The 26,529-nt window shown below is 48.8% G+C and overlaps 1 protein-coding gene across 1 annotated transcript in view; it reads left to right on the top strand.

The window, feature by feature from the left end:
• Positions 1–23,096, top strand: part of LOC137374179 (uncharacterized) — a 28,069-nt gene extending 4,973 nt beyond the window's left edge. The window contains exons 5-6 of the mRNA XM_068039967.1: positions 17,692–17,808; positions 20,985–23,096. Coding sequence (XP_067896068.1) covers positions 17,692–17,808; positions 20,985–21,148 — 281 coding nt within the window. The 3' untranslated portion in view covers positions 21,149–23,096. The remainder of the gene's footprint in view (positions 1–17,691; positions 17,809–20,984) is intronic.
• The last annotated feature ends 3,433 nt before the right edge of the window (positions 23,097–26,529 follow it).

The raw sequence follows: 26,529 nt of genomic DNA, 5'->3' as shown, positions 1-26,529 counted from the left end.
TGGTGAAAGACAAAGCATTAGTCCAGAGAGACTGTTAATATTAGAATAATGAACAGCTCTGACTACATGAAAAGCAGGCACATGGTTAAAAAATAAAATATTAAAAAAAGGCCAGTCATGCTCTAAAGTTATTGAACTCAATGTTCAGTCCGTAAGGCTGTAGTGTGTCTAATCGAAAGATCAGGTGCTGCTCCTCGAGCTTGCATTGATGTTCACTGGTACACTGGAGCAGGCCAAAGGCAGAAATGTTGGCATGAGAGCAGGGGGGTGTTGAAATGGCAAGCGACCAGAAGCTCGGAGTCATGCTTTTGGACTGAGTCATGGACGCACCATGTGCCCTATACAAACACATCTGCAGCAAGTGTCACTGCTGCAGAAGCTTGAGCTCCGGGTTTCGGAGTCATTGTGGCGCATCCGTGAGGCAGAGAACTACATGGATAGCACGTTTCAGGGGGCAGTCACCCTGGAGCTGAAAACAGCACAGGCAGAGAGGGACTGTGTGACTGCCAGACAGACAAGATGGTCAAGGCAGGTAGTGCAGGAGTTCCCAGAGGGCATCCCACTTTCTAACCGGTATTCAGTTCTGAGTACCAATGGGAGAGCGGGTTCCTCTGGAGAGGGTTGATGTAGACATTGTAGTTAAGGAGGAGGAGTTGGGGGTAATGGAGGAGTGGACCAGGGTGTCACGGAGGGAACAATCCCTTTGGAATGCTGACAGAAAGGACATAATTGCTGTGGAGAGATTACAGAGGAGATTTACAAGAATGTTGCCAGGGCTTGAAAGTTGAAGCTATGAGGAAAGATTGGATAGGCTAGAGCTGTTTTCCTTAGAACAGAGGAGGCTGAGGGGTGATTTAATTGAGGTGTACATAATTCTGAGGGGCCTAGATAGAGTGGACAGGAATACTTGTACTTGTATTTCTTTCAATTTAGTATACTGTATTCGCTGCTCACAATGTGGTCTCCTCTACATTGGGGAGACCAAATGAAGATTGGGTGACCGCTTTGCTGAACACCTCCACTCAGTCCAAAAGCATGACCCCGAACTTCCTGTTGCTTGCCATTTCAACACTACCCCACCCCTCCCCGCAACCCCCACAACGCTCTCATGCCAACATTTCTGTCTTTGGCCTGCTCCAGTGTTCCAGTGAACATCAACGCAAGCTCGAGGAGCAGCACCTGATCTTTCAATTAGGCACTCCACAACCTTGCAGACTGAACATTGAGTTCAATAACTTCAGAGCATGACTAGCTCTTTTTTAAATATTTCATTTTTTAACCATGTGCCTGCTTTTCATGTGGTCAGATCTACTCATTATTCTGTTATTAACAGTCTCTCTGGACTAATGCTTTGTCTTTCACCACAAGCATTAACACACTCTTTGTCTTTGTCCCATGACAGCTTTGTTATTTAATCACCCTCTGCCTGATCAAACACCTTCGCCTTTCTTCTCTCCCCCACCCCCCTTCCCTTCACTTGCTTAAAACCTAATTCCTTTCTAACCTTTGCTAGTTCTGATGAAAGGTCACAGACCTAACACGTTAACTTTGCTTCTCTCCACAGATACTGCCTGACTTGCTGAGTTTTGCCAGCACTTTTTGTTTTTGTTTCAGATTTCCAGCATCTGCAGTATTTTGCTTTTATTTCAATGTTTGCACTATCTTTCTGACTTAATTCAGGTTCCAGTAGATGGATCCATGCAGGGGATGCATAACTGATAGGTGGGTGTAGTGGGTTAGTATGCTGTCTTAACATGGTCTTGATTTTATTCGCATGCCGTGCTCTGCGGTGGCACGCTTTGAACTCAGTGGCCTTCCGACATGGAAGTGCTGCCACTGAGCCCCTGCAATATTATGCACAGGGGCTAATTTAAATAGAGGGGGTGGAAGCACATGGCACTATATTTAACAGGCTGCCAATTCTGCATTCAATACTGCCTGGTGTTCCAGAACCCCTGCCTGACTGCTGTCTGCTGGTCCAGAGTTCCTGCCTGAATGTTTCCTGCTGTTCCAAAGCCCGTGACTGAATGTTGCCTGGTATTCCAGAGCCCCTGACTGAATGTTGCCCGGTATTCCAGATCCCCTGCCTGAATGTTGTCTGGTGTTCCAAAGCCCCTGACTGAATGTTGCCTGGTATTCCAGATCCCCTGCCTGAATGTTGTCTGGTGTTCCAAAGCCCCTGACTGAATGTTGTCTGGTATTCCAAAGCCCCTGACTGAATGTTGTCTGGTATTCCAGAGCCCCTGACAGAATGTTGCCTGGTGTTCCAAAGCCCTTGACTGAATGTTGTCTGGTATTCCAGAGCCCCTGAATAAATGATGCCTGGTGTTCCAGAGCCCCTGACTGAATGTTGCCTGGTGTTCCAGAGCCCCTGACTGAATGTTGCCTGGTGTTCCAAAGCCCTGACTGAATGTTGCCTGGTATTCCAGAGCCCCTGACTGAATGTTGCCTGGTATTCCAGAGCCCCTGACTGAATGTTGCCTGGTGTTCCAAAGCCCCTGACTGAATGTTGCCTGGCATTCCTGTTCCCCTGATTGAATGTTGCTTGGTATTCCGGAGCCCCTGACTGAATGTTGTCTGGTATTCCAAAGCCCCTGACTGAATGTTGCCTGGTATTCCAGAGCCCCTGGCGGAATGTTGCCTGGTATTCCAGAGCACCTGACTGAATGTTGCTTGGAGTTCCAGAGCCCCTGACTGAATGTTGCCTGGTATTCCAGAGCCCCTGACTGAATGTTGCCTGGTATTCCAGAGCCCCTGACTGAATGTTGCTTGGTGTTCCAAAGCCCCTGACTGAATGTTGCCTGGTATTCCAGGGCCCCTGACTGAATGTTGCCTGGTATTCCAGAGCCCCTGACTGAATGTTGTCTGCTGTTCCAAAGCCCCTGACTAAATGTTGTCTGGTGTTCCAAAGCCCCTGACTGAATGTTGTCTGGTGTTCCAAAGCCCCTGACTGAATGTTGCCTGGTGTTCCAAAGCCCCTGACTGAATGTTGCCTGGTGTTCCAGATCCCCTGCCTGAATGTTGTCTGGTGTTCCAATGCCCCTGACTGAATGTTGTCTGGTGTTCCAAAGCCCCTGACTGAATGTTGTCTGGTGTTCCAAAGCCCCTGACTGAATGTTGTCTGGTGTTCCAAAGCCCTGACTGAATGTTGTCTGGTGTTCCAAAGCCCCTGACTGAATGTTGTCTGGTGTTCCAAAGCCCCTGCCTGAATGTTGTCTGGTGTTCCAAAGCCCCTGACTGAATGTTGTCTGGTATTCCAGATCCCCTCCCTGAATGTTGTCTGGTGTTCCAAAGCCCTTGCCTGAATGTTGTCTGGTGTTCCAAAGCCCCTGACTGAATGTTGCCTGGTGTTCCAAAGCCGCTTACTGAATGTTGCCTGGTGTTCCAGAGGCTCTGACTGAATATTTCCTGGTGTTCCAGAACCCCAGCCTGAATGTTGCCTGGTGTTCCAGAGCCCCTGACTGAATGTTTCCTGATGTTCCAGAGCCCCTGACTGAATGTTGCCTGGTGTTCCAGAGCCCCTGACTGAATGTTACCAAATGCTCCAGAGCCCCTGACTGAATACAAAGAACAACAAAGAACAAAGATAATTACAGCACAGGAACAGGCCCTTCGGCCCTCCAAGCCTGCGCCGATCCAGATCCTCTCTCTAAACATGTCGCCTATTTTCTAAGGTTCTGTATCTCTTTTCTTCCTGCCCATTCATGTATCTGTCTAGATACATCTTAAAAGACTCCATCGTGCCCGCATCTACCACCTCCGCTGGCAATGCGTTCCAGGTGCCCACCACCCTCTGCGTAAAGAACTTTCCACGCATATCCCCCCTAAACTTTTCCCCTTTCACTTTGAACTCGTGTCCTCTAGTAATTGAAACCCCCACTCTGGGAAAAAGCCTCTTGCTATCCATCCTGTCTATACCTCTCATGATTTTGTACACCTCAATCAGGTCCCGCCTCAACCTCCGTCTTTCTAATGAAAATAATCCTAATCTACTCAACCTCTCTTCATAGCTAGAATGTTGCCCGATTTTCCAGAGCACCTGACTGAATGTTGCCTGGTGTTCCAGAGCCCCTGACTGAATGTTGCCCGGTTTTCCAGAGCCCCTGACTGAATGTTGTCTGGTGTTCCAGAGCCCCTGACTGAATGTTGTCTGGTGTTCCAGAGCCCCTGACTGAATGTTTGCTGGTGTTCCAGAGCCCCTGACTGAATGTTGTCAGGTGTTCCAGAGCCCCTGACTGAATGTTGTCTGGTGTTCCAAAGCCCCTGACTGAATGTTGTCTGGTATTCCAGATCCCCTCCCTGAATGTTGTCTGGTGTTCCAAAGCCCTTGCCTGAATGTTGCCTGTGTTCCAGAGGCTCTGACTGAATATTTCCTGGTGTTCCAGAACCCCAGCCTGAATGTTGCCTGGTGTTCCAGAGCCCCTGACTGAATGTTTCCTGATGTTCCAGAGCCCCTGACTGAATGTTGCCTGGTGTTCCAGAGCCCCTGACTGAATGTTACCAAATGCTCCAGAGCCCCTGACAGAATACAAAGAACAACAAAGAACAAAGATAATTACAGCACAGGAACAGGCCCTTCGGCCCTCCAAGCCTGCGCCGATCCAGATCCTCTCTCTAAACATGTCGCCTATTTTCTAAGGTTCTGTATCTCTTTTCTTCCTGCCCATTCATGTATCTGTCTAGATACATCTTAAAAGACTCCATCGTGCCCGCATCTACCACCTCCGCTGGCAATGCGTTCCAGGTGCCCACCACCCTCTGCGTAAAGAACTTTCCACGCATATCCCCCCTAAACTTTTCCCCTTTCACTTTGAACTCGTGTCCTCTAGTAATTGAAACCCCCACTCTGGGAAAAAGCCTCTTGCTATCCATCCTGTCTATACCTCTCATGATTTTGTACACCTCAATCAGGTCCCCCCTCAACCTCCGTCTTTCTAATGAAAATAATCCTAATCTACTCAACCTCTCTTCATAGCTAGAATGTTGCCCGATTTTCCAGAGCACCTGACTGAATGTTGCCTGGTGTTCCAGAGCCCCTGACTGAATGTTGCCCGGTTTTCCAGAGCCCCTGACTGAATGTTGTCTGGTGTTCCAGAGCCCCTGACTGAATGTTGTCTGGTGTTCCAGAGCCCCTGACTGAATGTTTGCTGGTGTTCCAGAGCCCCTGACTGAATGTTGTCAGGTGTTCCAGAGCCCCTGACTGAATGTTGTCTGGTGTTCCAGAGCCCCTGACTGAAGGTTGCCTGGTGTTCCAGAGCCCTTGCCTGAATGTTGTCTGGTGTTCCAGAGCCCGTGCCTGAATGTTGTCTGGTGTTCCAAAGCCCCTGACTGAATGTTGTCTGGTGTTCCAGAGCCCCTGACTGAATGTTGCCTCGTATTCCAGAGCCCCTGACTGAATGTTGTCTGGTGTTCCAGAGCCACTGACGGAATGTTGCCTGGTGTTCCAGAGCCCCTGACGGAATGTTGCCTGGTGTTCTAGAGCCCCTGACTGAATGTTGCCTGGTGTTTCAGAGCCCCTGACTGAATGTTGTCTGGTGTTCCAAAGCCCCTGCCTGAATGTTGTCTTGTGTTCCAAAGCCCCTGACTGAATGTTGTCTGGTGTTCCAAAGCCCCTGCCTGAATGTTGTCTTGTGTTCCAAAGCCCCTGACTGAATGTTGTCTGGTGTTCCAAAGCCCCTGACTGAATGTTGTCTGGTGTTCCAAAGCCCCTGCCTGAATGTTGTCTTGTGTTCCAAAGCCCCTGACTGAATGTTGTCTGGTGTTCCAAAGCCCCTGACTGAATGTTGTCTGGTGTTCCAAAGCCCCTGCCTGAATGTTGTCTTGTGTTCCAAAGCCCCTGACTGAATGTTGCCTGTTGTTCCAAAGACCCTGACTGAATGTTGTCTGGTGTTCCAAAGCCCCTGACTGAATGTTGCCTGGTGTTCCAGAGCCCCTGACTGAATGTTGTCTGGTGTTCCAAAGCCCCTGACTGAATGTTGCCTGGTGTTCCAAAGCCCCTGACTGAATGTTGCCTGGTATTCCAAAGCCCCTGACTGAATGTTGCCTGATATTCCAAAGCCCCTGACTGAATGTTGCCTGGTGTTCCAAAGCCCCTGACTGAATGTTGTCTGGTGTTCCAAAGCCCCTGACTGAATGTTGCCTGTTGTTCCAAAGCCCCTGACAGAATGTTGTCTGGTGTTCCAAAGCCCCTGACTGAATGTTGCCTGGTGTTCCAAAATCCCTGACTGAATGTTGTCTGGTGTTCCAAAGCCCCTGACTGAATGTTGTCTGGTGTTCCAAAGCCCCTGACTGAATGTTGTCTGGTATTCCAGATCCCGTCCCTGAATGTTGTCTGGTGTTCCAAAGCCCTTGCCTGAATGTTGTCTGGGTTTCAAAAGCCCCTGACTGAATGTTGTCTGGTGTTCCAAAGCCCCTGACTGAATGTTGTCTGGTGTTCCAAAGCCCCTGACTGAATGTTGTCTGGTGTTCCAAAGCCCCTGACGGAATGTTGTCTGGTGTTCCAAAGCCCCTGCCTGAATGTTGCCCGGTTTTCCAAAGCCCCTGACTGAATGTTGTCTGGTGTTCCAGAGCCCCTGACTGAATGTTGCCTCGTATTCCAGAGCCCCTGACTGAATGTTGTCTGGTGTTCCAGAGTCACTGACGGAATGTAGTCTGGTGTTCCAGAGCCCCTGACTGAATGTTGCCTGTTGTTCCAAAGCCCCTGACAGAATGTTGTCTGGTGTTGCAAAGCCCCTGACTGAATGTTGTCTGGTGTTCGAAAGCCCCTGACTGAATGTTGTCTGGTGTTCCAAAGCCCCTGCCTGAATGTTGCCCGGTTTTCCAGAGCCCCTGACTGAATGTTGTCTGGTGTTCCAGAGCCACTGACGAAATGTTGTCTGGTGTTCCAGAGCCCCTGACGGAATGTTGCCTGGTGTTCCAGAGCCCTTGCCTGAATGTTGTCTGGTGTTCCAGAGCCCGTGCCTGAATGTTGTCTGGTGTTCCAAAGCCCCTGACTGAATGTTGTCTGGTGTTCCAGAGCCCCTGACTGAATGTTGCCTCGTATTCCAGAGCCCCTGACTGAATGTTGTCTGGTGTTCCAGAGCCACTGACGGAATGTTGCCTGGTGTTCCAGAGCCCCTGACGGAATGTTGCCTGGTGTTCCAGAGCCCCTGACTGAAGGTTGCCTGGTGTTCCAGAGCCCTTGCCTGAATGTTGTCTGGTGTTCCAGAGCCCGTGCCTGAATGTTGTCTGGTGTTCCAAAGCCCCTGACTGAATGTTGTCAGGTGTTCCAGAGCCCCTGACTGAATGTTGCCTCGTATTCCAGAGCCCCTGACTGAATGTTGTCTGGTGTTCCAGAGCCACTGACGGAATGTTGCCTGGTGTTCCAGAGCCCCTGACGGAATGTTGCCTGGTGTTCTAGAGCCCCTGACTGAATGTTGCCTGGTGTTTCAGAGCCCCTGACTGAATGTTGTCTGGTGTTCCAAAGCCCCTGCCTGAATGTTGTCTTGTGTTCCAAAGCCCCTGACTGAATGTTGTCTGGTGTTCCAAAGCCCCTGCCTGAATGTTGTCTTGTGTTCTAAAGCCCCTGACTGAATGTTGTCTGGTGTTCCAAAGCCCCTGACTGAATGTTGTCTGGTGTTCCAAAGCCCCTGCCTGAATGTTGTCTTGTGTTCCAAAGCCCCTGACTGAATGTTGTCTGGTGTTCCAAAGCCCCTGACTGAATGTTGTCTGGTGTTCCAAAGCCCCTGCCTGAATGTTGTCTTGTGTTCCAAAGCCCCTGACTGAATGTTGCCTGTTGTTCCAAAGACCCTGACTGAATGTTGTCTGGTGTTCCAAAGCCCCTGACTGAATGTTGCCTGGTGTTCCAGAGCCCCTGACTGAATGTTGTCTGGTGTTCCAAAGCCCCTGACTGAATGTTTCCTGGTGTTCCAGAACCCCAGCCTGAATGTTGCCTGGTGTTCCAGAGCCCCTGACTGAATATTTCCTGATGTTCCAGAGCCCCTGACTGAATGTTGCCTTGTGTTCCAGAGCCACTGACTGAATGTTTCCTGGTGTTCCAGAGCCCCTGACTGAATGTTGCCTGGTGTTCCAGAACCCCAGCCTGAATGTTGCCTGGTGTTCCAGAGCCCCTGACTGAATGTTTCCTGATGTTCCAGAGCCCCTGACTGAATGTTGCCTGGTGTTCCAGAGCCCCTGACTGAATGTTTCCTGATGTTCCAGAGCCCTTGCCTGAATGTTGTCTGGTGTTTCAGAGTCCCTGACGGAATGATGCCTGGTGTTCCAGAGCCCCGACAGAATGTTGCCTGGTGTTCCAAAGCCCCTGACTGAATGTTGTCTGGTGTTCCAGAGCCCCTGACTGAATGTTGCCTCGTATTCCAGAGCCCCTGACTGAATGTTGTCTGGTGTTCCAGAGCCACTGACGGAATGTTGCCTGGTGTTCCAGAGCCCCTGACGGAATGTTGCCTGGTGTTCCAGAGCCCCTGACTGAAGGTTGCCTGGTGTTCCAGAGCCCTTGCCTGAATGTTGTCTGGTGTTCCAGAGCCCGTGCCTGAATGTTGTCTGGTGTTCCAAAGCCCCTGACTGAATGTTGTCTGGTGTTCCAGAGCCCCTGACTGAATGTTGCCTCGTATTCCAGAGCCCCTGACTGAATGTTGTCTGGTGTTCCAGAGCCACTGACGGAATGTTGCCTGGTGTTCCAGAGCCCCTGACGGAATGTTGCCTGGTGTTCTAGAGCCCCTGACTGAATGTTGCCTGGTGTTTCAGAGCCCCTGACTGAATGTTGTCTGGTGTTCCAAAGCCCCTGCCTGAATGTTGTCTTGTGTTCCAAAGCCCCTGACTGAATGTTGTCTGGTGTTCCAAAGCCCCTGCCTGAATGTTGTCTTGTGTTCCAAAGCCCCTGACTGAATGTTGTCTGGTGTTCCAAAGCCCCTGACTGAATGTTGTCTGGTGTTCCAAAGCCCCTGCCTGAATGTTGTCTTGTGTTCCAAAGCCCCTGACTGAATGTTGTCTGGTGTTCCAAAGCCCCTGACTGAATGTTGTCTGGTGTTCCAAAGCCCCTGCCTGAATGTTGTCTCGTGTTCCAAAGCCCCTGACTGAACGTTGCCTGGTGTTCCAAAGCCCCTGACTGAATGTTGCCTGGTATTCCAAAGCCCCTGACTGAATGTTGCCTGATATTCCAAAGCCCCTGACTGAATGTTGCCCGGTTTTCCAAAGCCCCTGACTGAATGTTGTCTGGTGTTCCAGAGCCCCTGACTGAATGTTGCCTCGTATTCCAGAGCCCCTGACTGAATGTTGTCTGGTGTTCCAGAGTCACTGACGGAATGTAGTATGGTGTTCCAGAGCCCCTGACTGAATGTTGCCTGTTGTTCCAAAGCCCCTGACAGAATGTTGTCTGGTGTTCCAAAGCCCCTGACTGAATGTTGTCTGGTGTTCGAAAGCCCCTGACTGAATGTTGTCTGGTGTTCCAAAGCCCCTGCCTGAATGTTGCCCGGTTTTCCAGAGCCCCTGACTGAATGTTGTCTGGTGTTCCAGAGCCACTGACGAAATGTTGTCTGGTGTTCCAGAGCCCCTGACGGAATGTTGCCTGGTGTTCCAAAACCCCTGACTGAATGTTGTGTGGTGTTCCAAAGCCCCTGCCTGAATGTTGCCTGGTTTTCCAGAGCCCCTGACTGAATGTTGTCTGGTGTTCCAGAGCCCCTGACTGAATGTTGCCTCGTATTCCAGAGCCCCTGACTGAATGTTGTCTGGTGTTCCAGAGCCACTGACGGAATGTTGTCTGGTGTTCCAGAGCCCCTGACGGAATGTTGCCTGGTGTTCCAAAGCCCCTGACGGAATGTTGTCTGGTGTTCCAAAGCCCCTGCCTGAATGTTGTCTTGTGTTCCAAAGCCCCTGACTGAATGTTGTCTGGTATTCCAGAGCCCCTGACTGAATGTTGTCTGGTGTTCCAGAGCCCCTGACTGAATGTTGTCTGGTGTTCCAGAGACACTGACGGAATGTAGTCTGGTGTTCCAGAGCCCCTGACTGAATGTTGCCTGTTGTTTCAAAGCCCCTGACAGAATGTTGTCTGGTGTTCCAAAGCCCCTGACTGAATGTTGTCTGGTGTTCCAAAGCCCCTGCCTGAATGTTGTCTTGTGTTCCAAAGCCCCTGACTGAATGTTGTCTGGTATTCCAGAGCCCCTGCCTGAATGTTGTCCGGTGTTCCAGAGCCCCTGACTGAATGTTTCCTGGTGTTCCAGAACCCCAGCCTGAATGTTGCCTGGTGTTCCAGAGCCCCTGACTGAATATTTCCTGATGTTCCAGAGCCCCTGACTGAATGTTGCCTTGTGTTCCAGAGCCACTGACTGAATGTTTCCTGGTGTTCCAGAGCCCCTGACTGAATGTTGCCTGGTGTTCCAGAACCCCAGCCTGAATGTTGCCTGGTGTTCCAGAGCCCCTGACTGAATGTTTCCTGATGTTCCAGAGCCCCTGACTGAATGTTGCCTGGTGTTCCAGAGCCCCTGACTGAATGTTTCCTGATGTTCCAGAGCCCTTGCCTGAATGTTGTCTGGTGTTTCAGAGTCCCTGCCTGAATGTTGTCTGGTGTTCCAGAGCCCCTGACTGAATGTTGCCTCGTATTCCAGAGCCCCTGACTGAATGTTGTCTGGTGTTCCAGAGCCCCTGACGGAATGATGCCTGGTGTTCCAGAGCCCCTGACAGAATGTTGCCTGGTGTTCTAGAGCCCCTGACTGAATGTTGTCTGTTGTTCCAAAGCCCCTGCCTTAATGTTGTCTTGTGTTCCAAAGCCCCTGACTGAATGTTGTCTGGTGTTCCAAAGCCCCTGACTGAATGTTGCCTGTTGTTCCAAAGCCCCTGCCTTAATGTTGTCTTGTGTTCCAAAGCCCCTGACTGAATGTTGTCTGGTGTTCCAAAGCCCCTGACGGAATGTTGCCTGGTGTTCCAGAGCCCCTGACAGAATGTTGCCTGGTGTTCCAGAGCCCGTGACTGAATGTTGTCTGTTGTTCCAAAGCCCCTGCCTTAATGTTGTCTTGTGTTCCAAAGCCCCTGACTGAATGTTGTCTGGTGTTCCAAAGCCCCTGACTGAATGTTGCCAGTTGTTCCAAAGCCCCTGACTGAATGTTGTCTGGTGTTCCAAAGCCCCTGACTGAATGTTGCCTGGTGTTCCTGAGCCCCTGACTGAATGTTGTCTTGTGTTCCAAAGCCCCTGACTGAATGTTGTCTGGTGTTCCAAAGCCCCTGACTGAATGTTGCCTGTTGTTCCAAAGCCCCTGACTGAATGTTGCCTGGTGTTCCAAAGCCCCTGACTGAATGTTGTCTGGTGTTCCAAAGCCCCTGTGAATGTTGCCTGGTGTTCCAGAGCCCCTGACTGAATGTTGTCTGGTGTTGCAAAGCCGCTGACTGAATGTTGCCTGTTGTTCCGAAGCCCCTGACTGAATGTTGCCTGGTATTCCAAAGCCCCTGACTGAATGTTGCCTGGTGTTCCAAAGCCCCTGACTGAATGTTGTCTGGTGTTCCAAAGCCCCTGAATGAATGTTGTCTGGTGTTCCAAAGCCCCTGACTGAATGTTGTCTGGTGTTCCAAAGCCCCTGACTGAATGTTGTCTGGTATTCCAGAGCCCCTGACTGAATGTTTCCTGGTGTTCCAGAACCCCAGCCTGAATGTTGCCTGGTGTTCCAGAGCCCCTGACTGAATGTTTCCTGATGTTCCAGAACCCCAGCCTGAATGTTGTCTGGTGTTCCAAAGCCCCTGACTGAATGTTGCCTGGTGTTCCAAAGCCCCTGACTGAATGTTGTCAGGTGTTCCAAAGCCCCTGACTGAATGTTTGCTGGTGTTCCAGAGCCCCTGACTGAATGTTGCCTTGTGTTCCAGAGCCCCTGACTGAATGTTGTCAGGTGTTCCAAAGCCCCTGACTGAATGTTTGCTGGTGTTCCAGAGCCCCTGACTGAATGTTGCCTTGTGTTCCAGAGCCCCTGACTGAATGTTTCCTGGTGTTCCAGAGCCCCTGACTGAATGTTGCCTGGTGTTCTAGAGCCCCTGACTGAATGTTGTCTGTTGTTCCAAAGCCCCTGCCTTAATGTTGTCTTGTGTTCCAAAGCCCCTGACTGAATGTTGTCTGGTGTTCCAAAGCCCCTGACTGAATGTTGCCTGTTGTTCCAAAGCCCCTGCCTTAATGTTGTCTTGTGTTCCAAAGCCCCTGACTGAATGTTGTCTGGTGTTCCAAAGCCCCTGACGGAATGTTGCCTGGTGTTCCAGAGCCCCTGACAGAATGTTGCCTGGTGTTCCAGAGCCCGTGACTGAATGTTGTCTGTTGTTCCAAAGCCCCTGCCTTAATGTTGTCTTGTGTTCCAAAGCCCCTGACTGAATGTTGTCTGGTGTTCCAAAGCCCCTGACTGAATGTTGCCAGTTGTTCCAAAGCCCCTGACTGAATGTTGTCTGGTGTTCCAAAGCCCCTGACTGAATGTTGCCTGGTGTTCCTGAGCCCCTGACTGAATGTTGTCTTGTGTTCCAAAGCCCCTGACTGAATGTTGTCTGGTGTTCCAAAGCCCCTGACTGAATGTTGCCTGTTGTTCCAAAGCCCCTGACTGAATGTTGCCTGGTGTTCCAAAGCCCCTGACTGAATGTTGTCTGGTGTTCCAAAGCCCCTGTGAATGTTGCCTGGTGTTCCAGAGCCCCTGACTGAATGTTGTCTGGTGTTGCAAAGCCGCTGACTGAATGTTGCCTGTTGTTCCGAAGCCCCTGACTGAATGTTGCCTGGTATTCCAAAGCCCCTGACTGAATGTTGCCTGGTGTTCCAAAGCCCCTGACTGAATGTTGTCTGGTGTTCCAAAGCCCCTGAATGAATGTTGTCTGGTGTTCCAAAGCCCCTGACTGAATGTTGTCTGGTGTTCCAAAGCCCCTGACTGAATGTTGTCTGGTATTCCAGAGCCCCTGACTGAATGTTTCCTGGTGTTCCAGAACCCCAGCCTGAATGTTGCCTGGTGTTCCAGAGCCCCTGACTGAATGTTTCCTGATGTTCCAGAACCCCAGCCTGAATGTTGTCTGGTGTTCCAAAGCCCCTGACTGAATGTTGCCTGGTGTTCCAAAGCCCCTGACTGAATGTTGTCAGGTGTTCCAAAGCCCCTGACTGAATGTTTGCTGGTGTTCCAGAGCCCCTGACTGAATGTTGCCTTGTGTTCCAGAGCCCCTGACTGAATGTTTCCTGGTGTTCCAGAGCCCCTGACTGAATGTTGCCTGATGTTCCAGAGCCCCTGACTGAATGTTTTCCGGTGTTCCAGAGCCCCTGACTGAATGTTGTCTGGTGTTCCAGAGCCCCTGACTGAATGTTTGTTGGTGTTCCAGAGCCCCTGACTGAATGTTGTCAGGTGTTCCAGAGCCCCTGGCTGAATGTTGCCCGGTTTTCCAGAGCCCCTGACTGAATTTTGTCTGGTGTTCCAGAGCCCCTGACTGAATGTTGTCTGGTGTTCCAAAGCCCCTGACTGAATGTTGCCTGGTGTTCCATAGCCCCTGACTGAATGTTGTCAGGTGTTCCAGAGCCCCTGACTGAATGTTGTTAGGTGTTCCAGAGCCCCTGACTGAATGTTTGCTGGTGTTCCAGAGCCACTGACTGAATATTGTCTGGTGTTCCAGAGCCCCTGATTGTTTCCTGGTGTTCCAGAGCCCCTGACTGAATGTTGCCTCGTATTCCAGAGCCCCTGACTGAATGTTGTCTGGTGTTCCAGAGCCCCTGACGGAATGATGCCTGGTGTTCCAGAGCCCCTGACAGAATGTTGCCTGGTGTTCCAGAGCCCCTGACTGAATGTTGTCTGTTGTTCCAAAGCCCCTGCCTTAATGTTGTCTTGTGTTCCAAAGCCCCTGACTGAATGTTGTCTGGTGTTCCAAAGCCCCTGACTGAATGTTGCCTGTTGTTCCAAAGCCCCTGCCTTAATGTTGTCTGTTGTTCCAAAGCCCCTGCCTTAATGTTGTCTTGTGTTCCAAAGCCCCTGACTGAACATTGTCTGGTGTTCCAAAGCCCCTGACTGAATGTTGCCTGTTGTTCCAAAGCCCCTGACTGAATGTTGTGGTGTTCCAAAGCCCCTGACTGAATGTTGCCTGGTGTTCCAGAGCCCCTGACTGAATGTTGTCTTGTGTTCCAAAGCCCCTGACTGAATGTTGTCTGGTGTTCCAAAGCCCCTGACTGAATGTTGCCTGTTGTTCCAAAGCCCCTGACTGAATGTTGCCTGGTGTTCCAAAGCCCCTGACTGAATGTTGTCTGGTGTTCCAAAGCCCCTGACTGAATGTTGCCTGGTGTTCCAGAGCCCCTGACTGAATGTTGTCTGGTGTTGCAAAGCCGCTGACCGAATGTTGCCTGGTGTTCCGAAGCCCCTGACTGAATGTTGCCTGGTATTCCAAAGCCCCTGACTGAATGTTGCCTGGTGTTCCAAAGCCCCTGACTGAATGTTGTCTGGTGTTCCAAAGCCCCTGACTGAATGTTGTCTGGTGTTCCAAAGCCCCTGACTGAATGTTGTCTGGTGTTCCAAAGCCCCTGACTGAATGTTGTCTGGTATTCCAGAGCCCCTGACTGAATGTTTCCTGGTGTTCCAGAACCCCAGCCTGAATGTTGCCTGGTGTTCCAGAGCCCCTGACTGAATGTTTCCTGATGTTCCAGAACCCCAGCCTGAATGTTGTCTGGTGTTCCAAAGCCCCTGACTGAATGTTGCCTGGTGTTCCAAAGCCCCTGACAGAATGTTGTCAGGTGTTCCAAAGCCCCTGACTGAATGTTTGCTGGTGTTCCAGAGCCCCTGACTGAATGTTGCCTTGTGTTCCAGAGCCCCTGACTGAATGTTTGCTGGTGTTCCAGAGCCCCTGACTGAATGTTGCCTGATGTTCCAGAGCCCCTGACTGAATGTTTTCCGGTGTTCCAGAGCCCCTGATTGAATGTTGTCTGGTGTTCCAGAGCCCCTGACTGAATGTTTGCTGGTGTTCCAGAGCCCCTGACTGAATGTTGCCAGGTGTTCCAGAGCCCCTGACTGAATGTTGCCCGGTTTTCCAGAGCCCCTGACTGAATTTTGTCTGGTGTTCCAGAGCCCCTGACTGAATGTTGTCTGGTGTTCCAAAGCCCCTGACTGAATGTTGCCTGGTGTTCCAGAGCCCCTGACTGAATGTTGTCAGGTGTTCCAGAGCCCCTGACTGAATGTTGTTAGGTGTTCCAGAGCCCCTGACTGAATGTTTGCTGGTGTTCCAGAGCCCCTGACTGAATATTGTCTGGTGTTCCAGAGCCCCTGATTGTATCCTGGTGTTCCAGAGCCCCTGAATGAATGTTGTCTGGTATTCCAGAGCCCCTGACTGAATTTTGTCTGGTGTTCCAGAGCCCCTGACTGAATGTTGCCTGGTGTTCCAGAGTCCCTGGCTGAATATTGTCTGGTGTTCCAGAGCCCCTGACTGTTTCCTGGTGTTCCAGAGCCCCTGACTGAATGTTGCCAGGTGTTCCAGAGCCCCTGACTGAATGTTGTCTGGTGTTCCAGAGCCCCTGACTGAATGTTTCCTGGTGTTGCAGACTCCCTGACTGAATGTTGCTTGCAGTTCCTCACCCCCTGCCCGATTGTTGCCTGCAGTTCCAGACCCCGTGCCTGAATGTCGCCTGCAGTTCCAGACTCCCTGCCCGATTGTTGCCTGCATGTCAAGACTCCCTGCCTGATTGTTGCCTGCAGTTCCAGACTCCCTGCCTGATTGTTGCCTGCAGTTCCAGACCCCCTGCCTGATTGTTGCCTGCAGTTCAAGACTCCCTGCCTGATTGTTGCCTGCAGTTCCAGACTCCCTGCCTGATTGTTGCCTGCAGTTCCAGACCCCCTGCCTGATTGTTGCCTGCAGTTCCAGACCACCTGCCTGATTGTTGCCTGCAGTTCAAGACCCCCTGCCTGAATGTTGCCTGCAGTTCAAGACTCCCTGCCTGAATGTTGCCTGCAGTTCCAGACTCCCTGCCTGAATGTTGCCTGCTGTTCCTGCACTTTTGCAGGAGGCCCTCAGTGTGTCTGGACCCTCCAGGTCTTAGGCAGCCAGAGGACGGGTGTCAATGTGGAAAATTGCCCAGGTATGTCCCGTTCACAAAAAGCAGGACAAATTCAATCCAGCCAATTACTGCCCTATCAGTCTGCTCTCAATCATCAGTAAAGTGATGGAAGGTGTTATTGACAGTGCTATCAAGCGGAACTTGCTTAGCAATAACCTGTTCACTGACGCTCAGTTTGGGTTCCGCCAGGGCCACTCAGCTCCTGACCTCATTACAGCCTTGGTTCAAACATGGACAAAAAAGCTGAACACAAGAAGTGAGGTGCGAGTCACTGCCCTTGACATCAAGGCAGCATTTGACCGAGTATGGCATCAAGGACCTCTAGCAAAACTGAAGTCAATGGGAAACAGGGGGGAAACCCTCCACTGGGTGGAGTCATACCTAGCGCAAAGGAAGATGGTTGTGGTTGTTGGAGGTCAATCATCTGAGCTCCAGAACATCACTGCAGGAGTTCCTCAGGGTAGTGTCCTAGGCCCAGCCATCTTCAGCTGCTTCATCAATGACCTTCCTTCAATCATAAGGTCAGAAGTGGGGATGTTCGCTGATGTTTGCGCAATGTTCAGCACCATTTGCGACTCCCCAGATACTGAAGCAGTCTGTGTAGAAATGCAGCAAGACCTGGACAATATCCAGGCTTGGACTGGTACGTGGCAAGTAACATTCGTGCCACACAAGTGCCAGACAATGACCATCTCCAACAAGAGAGAATCTAACCATCTCCCCTTGAAATTCAAAGGCATTACCATCGCTGAATCTCCCACTATCAACATCCTGGAGGTTATCATTGACCAGAAACTGAACTGGAGTAGCCATATAAATACAGTGGCTACAAGATCAGGTCAGAGGCTAGGAATCCTGCAGTGAGTAACTCACCTCCTGACTCCCCAAAGTCTGTCCACCATCTACAAGGCACAAATCAGATGTGTGATGAGATAGTCTCCAGTTGCCTGGATGGGTGCAGCTCCAACAACACTCAAGAAGCTCGACACCATCCAGGACAAAACAGCCCGCTTGATTAGCACCCATCTACCACCTTCCACATTCACTCCCTTCACCACCGACACAGTGGCAGCAGTGTGTACCATCTACAAGATGCACTGCAGCAACTCACCAAGGCTCCTTAGACAGCACATTCCAAACCTGCGACCTTTACCACTTAGAAGGACAAGGGCAGCAGATGCATGGGAACATCACCACTTGCAAGTTCCCCTCCAAGCCACACACCATCCTGACTTGGAACAATATCGCCGTTCCTTCACTGTCGCTGGGTCAAAATCCTGGAACTCCCTTCTTAACAGCACTATGGGTGTACTTACCTAACATGGACTGCAGCAGTTCAGGGCAATTAGGGATGGGTAATAAATGCTGGCCTAGCCAGTGATGCCCACATCCCATAAACGAATAATAATGTCATCCCAAGCCAGTGGGCATCAAGATCAGCAGCTGGTCTCCACCTCAGCTGACAGCGCAGGAGGAGCACCAGGTAGGTGCACCCTAAAAAATGTAACAAGAGCACTTTGATTCACTTAGAGGATCACAGGTGAAGATGCAATAGAAATGGGTAGTCGTGCATTGGTTGTGATGTGCAATAAAATAATGGTATTAATTCAGCACATCTCCTTTCTGTTGTTGATGCCCTTTGGTAATTAATTTGAATCCTTCCACCCAAGGGGCTGGAAGCAAGGGAGCAAGCCCTGAGAGTTCAATTCTTCAGCCTTACCAGTCTGTGAGGTGCACCTGGGTGCTTCATAACAGAAGGAAGAAGGCAACAACAGGGCTGCTTAACGGTAAGGCTCAAAGGAATTGTGAATATATAAGGGCATCTTCTACCTTCCTTGTGCTATATCTCATGGCGCCTTTCCTGCTGTGCCTGGGGCCCTTCATCTGGCACTGCCTGGGCAACATCCTCCGCATCCTTGTCATCGGAGGAGGCATCTCACTCCACCATATTCTTACTGGTTAACTCCTCCCTCCTCTGTACAGCCAGGTTGTGCAGTGCACAGCAAACCACCACAATACACGAACCCTCACCAAGGGTCTCCATCAGATCAATTTAGGCACCTAAATCTCATCTTTAGGAGACCAATGGCCTGCTTGATGATCGGTCTGGTTGATCCAAAGCAAATATTGTACCTTTTTTCCTCTGCATGCGTATATGGGTTCCTCTCAGGCATCAGTAGCCATGTTTTTAAAAATTTATTTTTGTGATGTGAGTGTCACTGGCAAGGACAGCATTTATTGCCCATCCTTAATTGCCCTTGAGAAAGTGGTGGTGAGCTACCTACAACTGAGTGGTTTGCTAGGCCATATCAGAGGGCAGTTAAGAGTCAATCATATTGCTGTTGATCTGGAGTTACATGTAGGCCAGACCAGGTAAGGACGGCAGATTTCCTTCCCTAAAGGACATTAGTGAACAAGATTGTTGTTTTACAAAAATCCGGTATTTTCATGATCATTATTAATGTGACTAACATTTTATTCCAGATTTATTAATTAATTGAATTTAAATTCCCCCAGCTGCCATGGTAGGATTTGAACACATGTCTCCAAAGCATTAGTCTGGATCTCTGGATTACTAATCCAGTAACATTACCAGTATGCTCCTGTCCCCAGAAAATGTTCTCAGTGGGTAGCCCTTGTCTCCTAGGATCCATCCCCAAGGGGGCGTGCGGGGGGAAAGTTCTGACACCTGGAACTGCCTTAGCCTGTCGGCGTTGTGGCTGCTTCCCATGTATCGTGCACACACCTGCAGACCAATTGTATGTTGAGGGATTGGAAGCCTGTCCAGTTAAGGAAGGCAGCAGGCTGGTCTGTGGGAACCTTGAAGGCCACATGCATGCAGTTGATGACCCCCTGCACCTGGGGGAATCCAGCAATGGGCCCAATTCCTATCACCCTCTCAGCTTGACTGTTTGAATCAGTGCGGAAGCACAGATATTCACTGGCTGTCCTGAACAAGTCATTGGTGACCTCCTTGCTGCAGACTGAGAGATCCCACACATATCTCCAGTGGATCCCTGGAATGATCCAGTGGTCTGGACGTTCAGTGACATGGTGACTTTCAGCGCTACAGGCATTGGGTAGCCAACAAGTCCCATGGGCCTCAGCTGGTCCTAAATCATGGCCCACTGATCAGTGACAGCCCCCCTGGAGAGGCAGAGTCTTCGGAGACACTGCCGCTTGGACATCTGCAGGTAGCCGAGCCTCAGCCAGTAGTCCCTCTCTGGAGGGTAACTTCTTCTGAGTGCTGGAACCAGCTGGCAGGCCCCTCTGCATCCTTCTCTAGCCTTCAGTGGCTGAAGCTGACCTTCCTGTGAGCCTCAAGACTGCACTGCTGCCCTTGCCAGTTCATGCTCCTCCCTCCCTCTTTGCTGCTGCTCCTCCTTCATGGCAGCCTCGAAGCCAGGGTGAATGAGGCCCATGTGAGGTTGCCTCTCTTTAAGTGCAAGGCCTTCAGATCAAACAGACCCTCCTCCCTCTCCTTTCTTATGACCTCTGATGAGGTGGCACTTCCCTGATGCCACCCTGGTATGGCTCCCCACAATTCTGCCACATTAGCCCCCACTCCTTACAGTGCTTCCCGATGATCCCCTCCTCCTCCACCTTTCCTGCCAAGCAATGCTGCCTCACCCAATGGCTTCCCAGTGAAGCCAACACTGTCACCTCCTTTCACCAGGCGAGGCCCTGAAGTCCCATGGTTCCTGTGTGCCATCAGAAAGTTTTGAAACACTGAAATTGCAGTGTATTGGGATGTTAAGTACCTTAATTGGCTTCCCACCTCATGAATGTGTGAAGCCCGCCCTCCATGTTGGCTGCCGACAATAAAATGTGGAAGGGACGTCACAACATCAGACTTCTTGTCCAACACCTTCCATCCCTACTTAATGCACCCCCCCACACCCCCCCCCCCCACACCCGACCGCACCATCTAAAACAGCCTGTTAAAATTCGGCCCAATGTTTCAGATTGTATCATTAACTATTCGCATTAGACTGTCTCCCAAAATATCCTGGCAATTTAACCTAGAGCTGTAATTACTTTACACAAAGACACATTCAGAGTCAAAAATTTAAGTTTATATTGACATTGGATTTAGCCCAGCTTTTGGCTGACACTGTTAGCAGGGGATATTCTTCACTGTACCTGTGAATTGCTACATCGATAAGGTCACTTCTGCTATTCTCCACCGTCATACTGGGTGCAGTACAGGTACAGATACAGTTTACACGACAAAACTTCTTGTAGAGTTCAGTATAAGCACATTCGCTCAGGTACAACATTTAATTTGAGGATGTTGCATACTGGTGCAGAAAGAACATAAAACCAAGTGAGAAGTATACACTTGACAGGAAGAAATGAGTTTGTTCGGCAATAATTATTAAAAAGATATGAAACAAATTGACCATTCACTCATTAAGCTATTCCTTCCTCAGACCATACACAAATTGTTGAGTCTACCTAACCTTCCCAGCATCCAAAGAAAGGCAACCAATCACATGTAAACCTCCAAGAGTATAGATCTCTGTGAATCATACAACATATAGTATTGATTTGTGACTATTCTTACATTATATGGCTCAGGACTGTGAAACAAATAATTACAACACTCTTCTTAAAACAATTAATTGACAGGCAGCTACAAATTTAAAAAGGAATTTGAAAAACTCTTCTTGAAAGACTGTTCTTGTTGCCTTAGCTGAGTAATTTTTCAAGTGACTAAAACTGAGTGATGGTTTTGCTAGCAATGACAGAACAAGAGTCTCATTAGCAGATGGCAAACTTCATACACTCATACAAAATGATAAAATCTGCTTTCCGTGTCAGTTTGCTTTGGGTTTTACAACATTCATTCAGAGCATTGATACTGATTCCTCTGAGATTTTATGTTCTTTTGTTGTATTTATATCACAGAATGAATTAAATGACAGCAATTTACTTTTAGTCAATTTTTCTTTCATTTTAGTTGATTCTGAAGACATTCAGATCTATGTTAATTTTGTCGCTGGATCAAGAAAAGAAACGACTGCCTCAGAATGTCAGCACTCTAATCGAAATTCAAATTCTAACTATAGTTTTATTCGACATATTCCATTGGTTGTATATGAAAATACTTTTTCAGAAGGTTGAAATGACATCAATTTTTTAAAAAAATGCTATTTTATGATTCTGTTTTGTTATCTGTCTTCTCAATTGTAACTGCTGTTCTGCAGCTGGGCTGTGGTGTTTCTCTGTGGCCATTTTGTGCACTACCTCGCATAAGCTATCAAGAGGAATGCGTAACGGAATCAGAACGAATACGCCAATTTGATGCACACTCCTACACTTAACTTTCTTGGAGTTCTTACTTTGCTAATTCTGGGTGATATGTTCAGGGAGCTTAAAATGTTTTCCTTGCATTTATTATACAGAACATTTCCACTATGTTGCTGTTTATAACATTACGTTGTTGTAAGTTATTCATCGCTGTATTCTTTTACGTATTGGCATACTTTTATTCTGTTTGGAATAACTCTGCATAATATGCTATATAACAAAGACCATAGTTCATGTAAAGTCATGGAACCTCTTTTGAAAATTAAAAAGAGTTTAATTTTGAAAACAGTTAAAAGGCACTCACATTATCCATTACGATAACTGTATATAATTTCCCCAGTCAAGTGTTCAGCTTCAACCAGAAAAGGACAGCCTTCACCACCAGGGACTTCTCCATCTTCACTGATAATGATGCTCTATGATTGGCTGATTGGGGATGCAGCTAAGAAGATAATATATGGCATGTAAAAACACCATGTGGCCTTCTAACCCTTTCCTTAAACAAAGACCATGCACGATCTGCTGTAAAATGAACTATACCCCACGTTTTAAAAACATTTGAAAGGAGAAACTGACACTCAGTATCCCTTAACAGAGGATACCATCACAAAATCTTGTGCTTACCTTTAAGTAAAAGCACAGAGACTGGTTGTTTAGTCATTGGGCTGCTTTTTCCACTTGTGCTCCCCACCCCTCACGTGGAATGTATATCAGAAAAATACAACCCAAAATGTTCCAACTGTTAAAATTAAGTTTAACTAAATGGACTACAATTAATGGATAGAACATTATGAACTGATGTGAATTTCCGAATATCTGCACTGACAGCATACAAACAGGAAAGTTTGTCTCACATGACCATTCAGGTAATCTTTGGTTGGCTGAGCCTATTCTGATTGTGTATTGAAGTATATACCATCAACTTCATTTTGCATTTGATTAATCATTTATTGGTGAGTAAAGCTGAAAGTGATGCCTACATGTGTAATTGTTTCAAAGGCCAAGATTGCGATTATTTATAGTCATAGAAAGGAAGAAAGAACTGGCATTTATATAGCGCCTTTCACGAGCTGAGGATATTCCGAAGTGTGTCAGAACTAATGAAGGTAAATGACCAGACAATCAGCACTTTTGTGATGTTGGTTGAGGGATAAATGTTGTCCAGGACACCAGAAGAACCTACTTGCCCTTTTTAAATAGTGCTGTTGCACCCTTACATCTCCTGAGGTTTGGTGGGGGTGGAGGGGGGGGGGGTGCATGCAATTTAACATATCATCCATAAAATATTAACTGCTATTGTGCTAAAGGGTTTGTCTGGGACAGTGTGAGTAACACCTTGCTTATGATGATGTAAGCGATCACATGAGAGAGAGACTTGAAGGAGAAGAAGCAGCATGGCACCAGAGGATTCTCTCATTTAACACCCTCTCTGCACTTATGCTTTGTCTTTCACCACACCATTAACACACCCTTTGCCTTTGCTCCATGACCTTCTGGTGAGTTATTCTCTGTGATCCTCTGTCCTATCAACACCTTCCCTTTTGTTATCTTTTGCCCCACCCCAATTTTATTTGCTTAAAGGCTATTACATTTCTAACCTTTGCCAGTTCTGATGAAAGGTCACTGACCTGAAACGTTGACTCTGCTTCTCTCCCCACATGCTGCCAGACCTGCTGAGTATTTTCAACATTTTTTGTTTTTATTTAAGTGAAGTTGTATATAGTTCTGTAATATGTAATAAACTAGTTATTGTTAAAACCTACCGAATACTCAGAAATCTCTTCTGGCTGAAATAACCAAACATACAACATGGTAAACAAGCGGTGGTTCTTGCCGTACAACAAGCAGAAAATTTTTAACAATTACTTTCAAGAAAGTTGGAAAGTCTGACCTGAAGGTACCAAAACTGCAGAACTCGAAAAGAGGCTGTGAGGAGCTCCAGAGCTGCTCCATGGATGAAGTGGAGGCACGGAGAGGCTGCACCGCAGAGGCATGGTGCTCTGTGAAAAAATTCCTGGTCCAGCAATCACAGGTTTCAAGTCGGAGAACTAAGCAACGTTCAGGGATCTGGTGAGCAACCCTTAAAAAATGGTAGGAAATTGTTTTAACAGCACACTAGACAGGCAGCACCGAGAAAACGGAATCCTTTGTGAGGGTGGTTCCAAGGTCAGCACCATTACATGGGCCCGAGAAGCATGGGAAAACCTTCAATACTGGAAGGAAAAATTTCAAACAGCAAATAAACTGCCTAGAAAGCTTAGAAAAACCATGGGTCTGGACTTTATGCTACCAGAGAGATTTGGACACATGGAAGGACCAAATCAAACTCAAAACTGGTCACTTTGGAGAAAAAGATTTTTGAGGTACAAAATTGCATCAAAATTAGTCAGCAAATTTGAAGCAGAACAAGTCAATACATTACTTTATTCTATAGGAACAAAAGCAGACAATGTTATTGCAAGACAAGGCATTAATGAGACAGAAGATAAATTTGAAGAAGTCTCAAATGCCTTTGATAAGTATTTCAACCTGAGCAGCAACAGGATTCTAGAAAGGGCCAAATTCAACAGAAGGGTCCAGAAACCAGGTGAACAGGTAAATGTTATTATTAATGACATTTACAGGCTTGTTGATGGAGGCGAATATGGAGACCTAAAATCAGAATTTATATGAGCCTGCACTGTAGTAGGTATTGCTGATGATTTATTATGATGCCGCTGCCGGATTTACTGCAGTCAAAGGAAGACCTCACCCTAGAAAAAGCAATACAGCTGGTGAGACAAGCAGAGGTCCATAAGCAGAACAAAGCAATCCTGAGAGGGGAAGAAAAACCTTGGTTCAGGAAACCTACAACGATCATACAGGGCTGGAATTTACCGCCCCCCGCCCCCCCCCAACACCACCCCAATGTCGGGGGTCATGGCAGGGTGCCCAGAAAATGGCTCCAGGAGAGGCCAGCCTAAAGGCCTGCTACCCGACCCAAATCCGACGGGACCCAATGACCTGTGTCAGGTTCGGGTCAGTTCGGGCCCCTCTTCCCGGTCCGGCTTTCGGGCTCGGGTCGGGCCGGGCTCGGGTCGGGCTGGGCGCACACGGTAAGTGCTCTGCTGGTAAGCATTAAAATGAAAAAACTTACCTGAGCTGGGAGTCCGGGACGAAACTGAGTCTACGCAGTGAGTGAGTGATGTCACTATGACATCATCATGCACAGGCTGCAGCTTCCTGGAGGTTCCAAGTCGGAAGGTAGGTAAAAGGATGGTCGGGTTGGGTTCGGGTCGGGTCGGGTCGGGCTCGGGTCGGGTTGGGCGCGGAGCAAATTTGGAGGGACCCGGGCAGGGTTGGGCTTGGGTCCGCTGTGGTTCAGTCGGGTTTGGGTCGGGTTCTTTTTCCCCGACCTGAGCAGGCCTTTAGGCCTGCCAAGGGTATCGACACCGGGAAGGTCCACCCCCATATTGCCGGCAACACCCCCCATCGCCCGGCAGCACAATTTGAATATGTTAATGTATTTAAACTCCTGAATTAAATACTTCCTCGCTCTCGACGTCATGGCCATATTGGTTACGGCAGCCAGCACTCCCATGCCTTTGGAGATACGAGGTGGAACACAGGTTGGGAGGGGCGGGCAGGTAAGCTTTCAAGGTAGGAGGGGGGAGCAGGGTTAAACATTTTTGATTGGTCTCGAGGGTGGTGTGAAGGGGTAAAGTTCATAGTTTATGAACTTTATTGGGGGGGAGGTTGGGAGCACAATGTAAACTTTTCTGGGGGGAGAGGGCAAGTAATAAATTTAATGGTAATTGAGCGGGGGTGGGGGGGGGGGGATGGTGGGAGAGGTTCGGGATAACTTTATTTAATTTTTAACACTCATGTAACTTTAAAAATTTAAATTAAATGTACAGGTTGGAAGCCCTTTAAAAATGGCAGTGGCCCCGGACGCCGTTGCTGGGGATGGAACGTCCTCCACATCTTTGTGGGGGGGGGTGGGGGGGGCGGTCAGCCCCAGCCATGTAAATGAGCTGCTGCATTTAGTATCACGGCGATACTTAAAGCACAGGGCTGTAAAAGAAGCACCAGAAAAGAAGGCACACTTGGGAAGGAAAGTGCAAGATGGCATGAAACTCTGCCAGTGCTGTGGCACCATAAAAACCCATAGGCACGAACAGTGTCCTGCAAACAAAGTAAAATGCTTTCACTGCAAGAAAGTTGGCCATTTTGGGAAGATGTGCCAAAGTGAAACCTCTACTTTCACAGTTTCTAAAGGAAAAGTCTTCACAACCGAGGCAGGAGGAGTGCACTGTTTATTCTAGTTCCACTTCTCCACAGGTCACAACATATATTTAAATTTTTTCCCCCTTACCGATATGGTCAATCATAGACTCTTTTTACCCCAGAATAAAAAACACCAACCAGGTTTCTTTAATAAACAACAAAATTATGTTTATTATCTTTCCCTCTTTCCCCCTCTTTCTTTTGGGCCTCCTTATCTCGAGAGACAATGGATACGCGCCTGGAGGTGGTCAGTGGTTTGTGAAGCAGCGCCTGGAGTGGCTATAAAGGCCAATTCTGGAGTGACAGGCTCTTCCACAGGTGCTGCAGAGAAATTTGTTTGTTGGGGCTGTTGCACAGTTGGCTCTCCCCTTGCGCCTCTGTCTTTTTTCCTGCCAACTACTAAGTCTCTTCGACTCGCCACAATTTAGCCCTGTCTTTATGGCTGCCCGCCAGCTCTGGCGAATGCTGGCAACTGACTCCCACGACTTGTGATCAATGTCACACGATTTCATGTCGCGTTTGCAGACGTCTTTATAACGGAGACATGGACGGCCGGTGGGTCTGATACCAGTGGCGAGCTCGCTGTACAATGTGTCTTTGGGGATCCTGCCATCTTCCATGCGGCTCACATGGCCAAGCCATCTCAAGCGCCGCTGACTCAGTAGTGTGTATAAGCTGGGGGTGTTGGCTGCTTCAAGGACTTCTGTGTTGGAGATATAGTCCTGCCACCTGATGCCAAGTATTCTCCGAAGGCAGCGAAGATGGAATGAATTGAGACGTCGCTCTTGGCTGGCATACGTTGTCCAGGCCTCGCTGCCGTAGAGCAAGGTACTGAGGACACAGGCCTGATACACTCGGACTTTTGTGTTCCGTGTCAGTGCGCCATTTTCCCACACTCTCTTGGCCAGTCTGGACATAGCAGTGGAAGC

The sequence above is a fragment of the Heterodontus francisci genome, chromosome 10, assembly GCF_036365525.1.
Source record: "Heterodontus francisci isolate sHetFra1 chromosome 10, sHetFra1.hap1, whole genome shotgun sequence".
In the NCBI taxonomy this organism is placed as follows: Eukaryota; Metazoa; Chordata; class Chondrichthyes; order Heterodontiformes; family Heterodontidae; genus Heterodontus; species Heterodontus francisci.
Note: the sequence above shows the minus strand (reverse complement) of the source record. Positions and strands in the feature narration are given on the sequence as shown.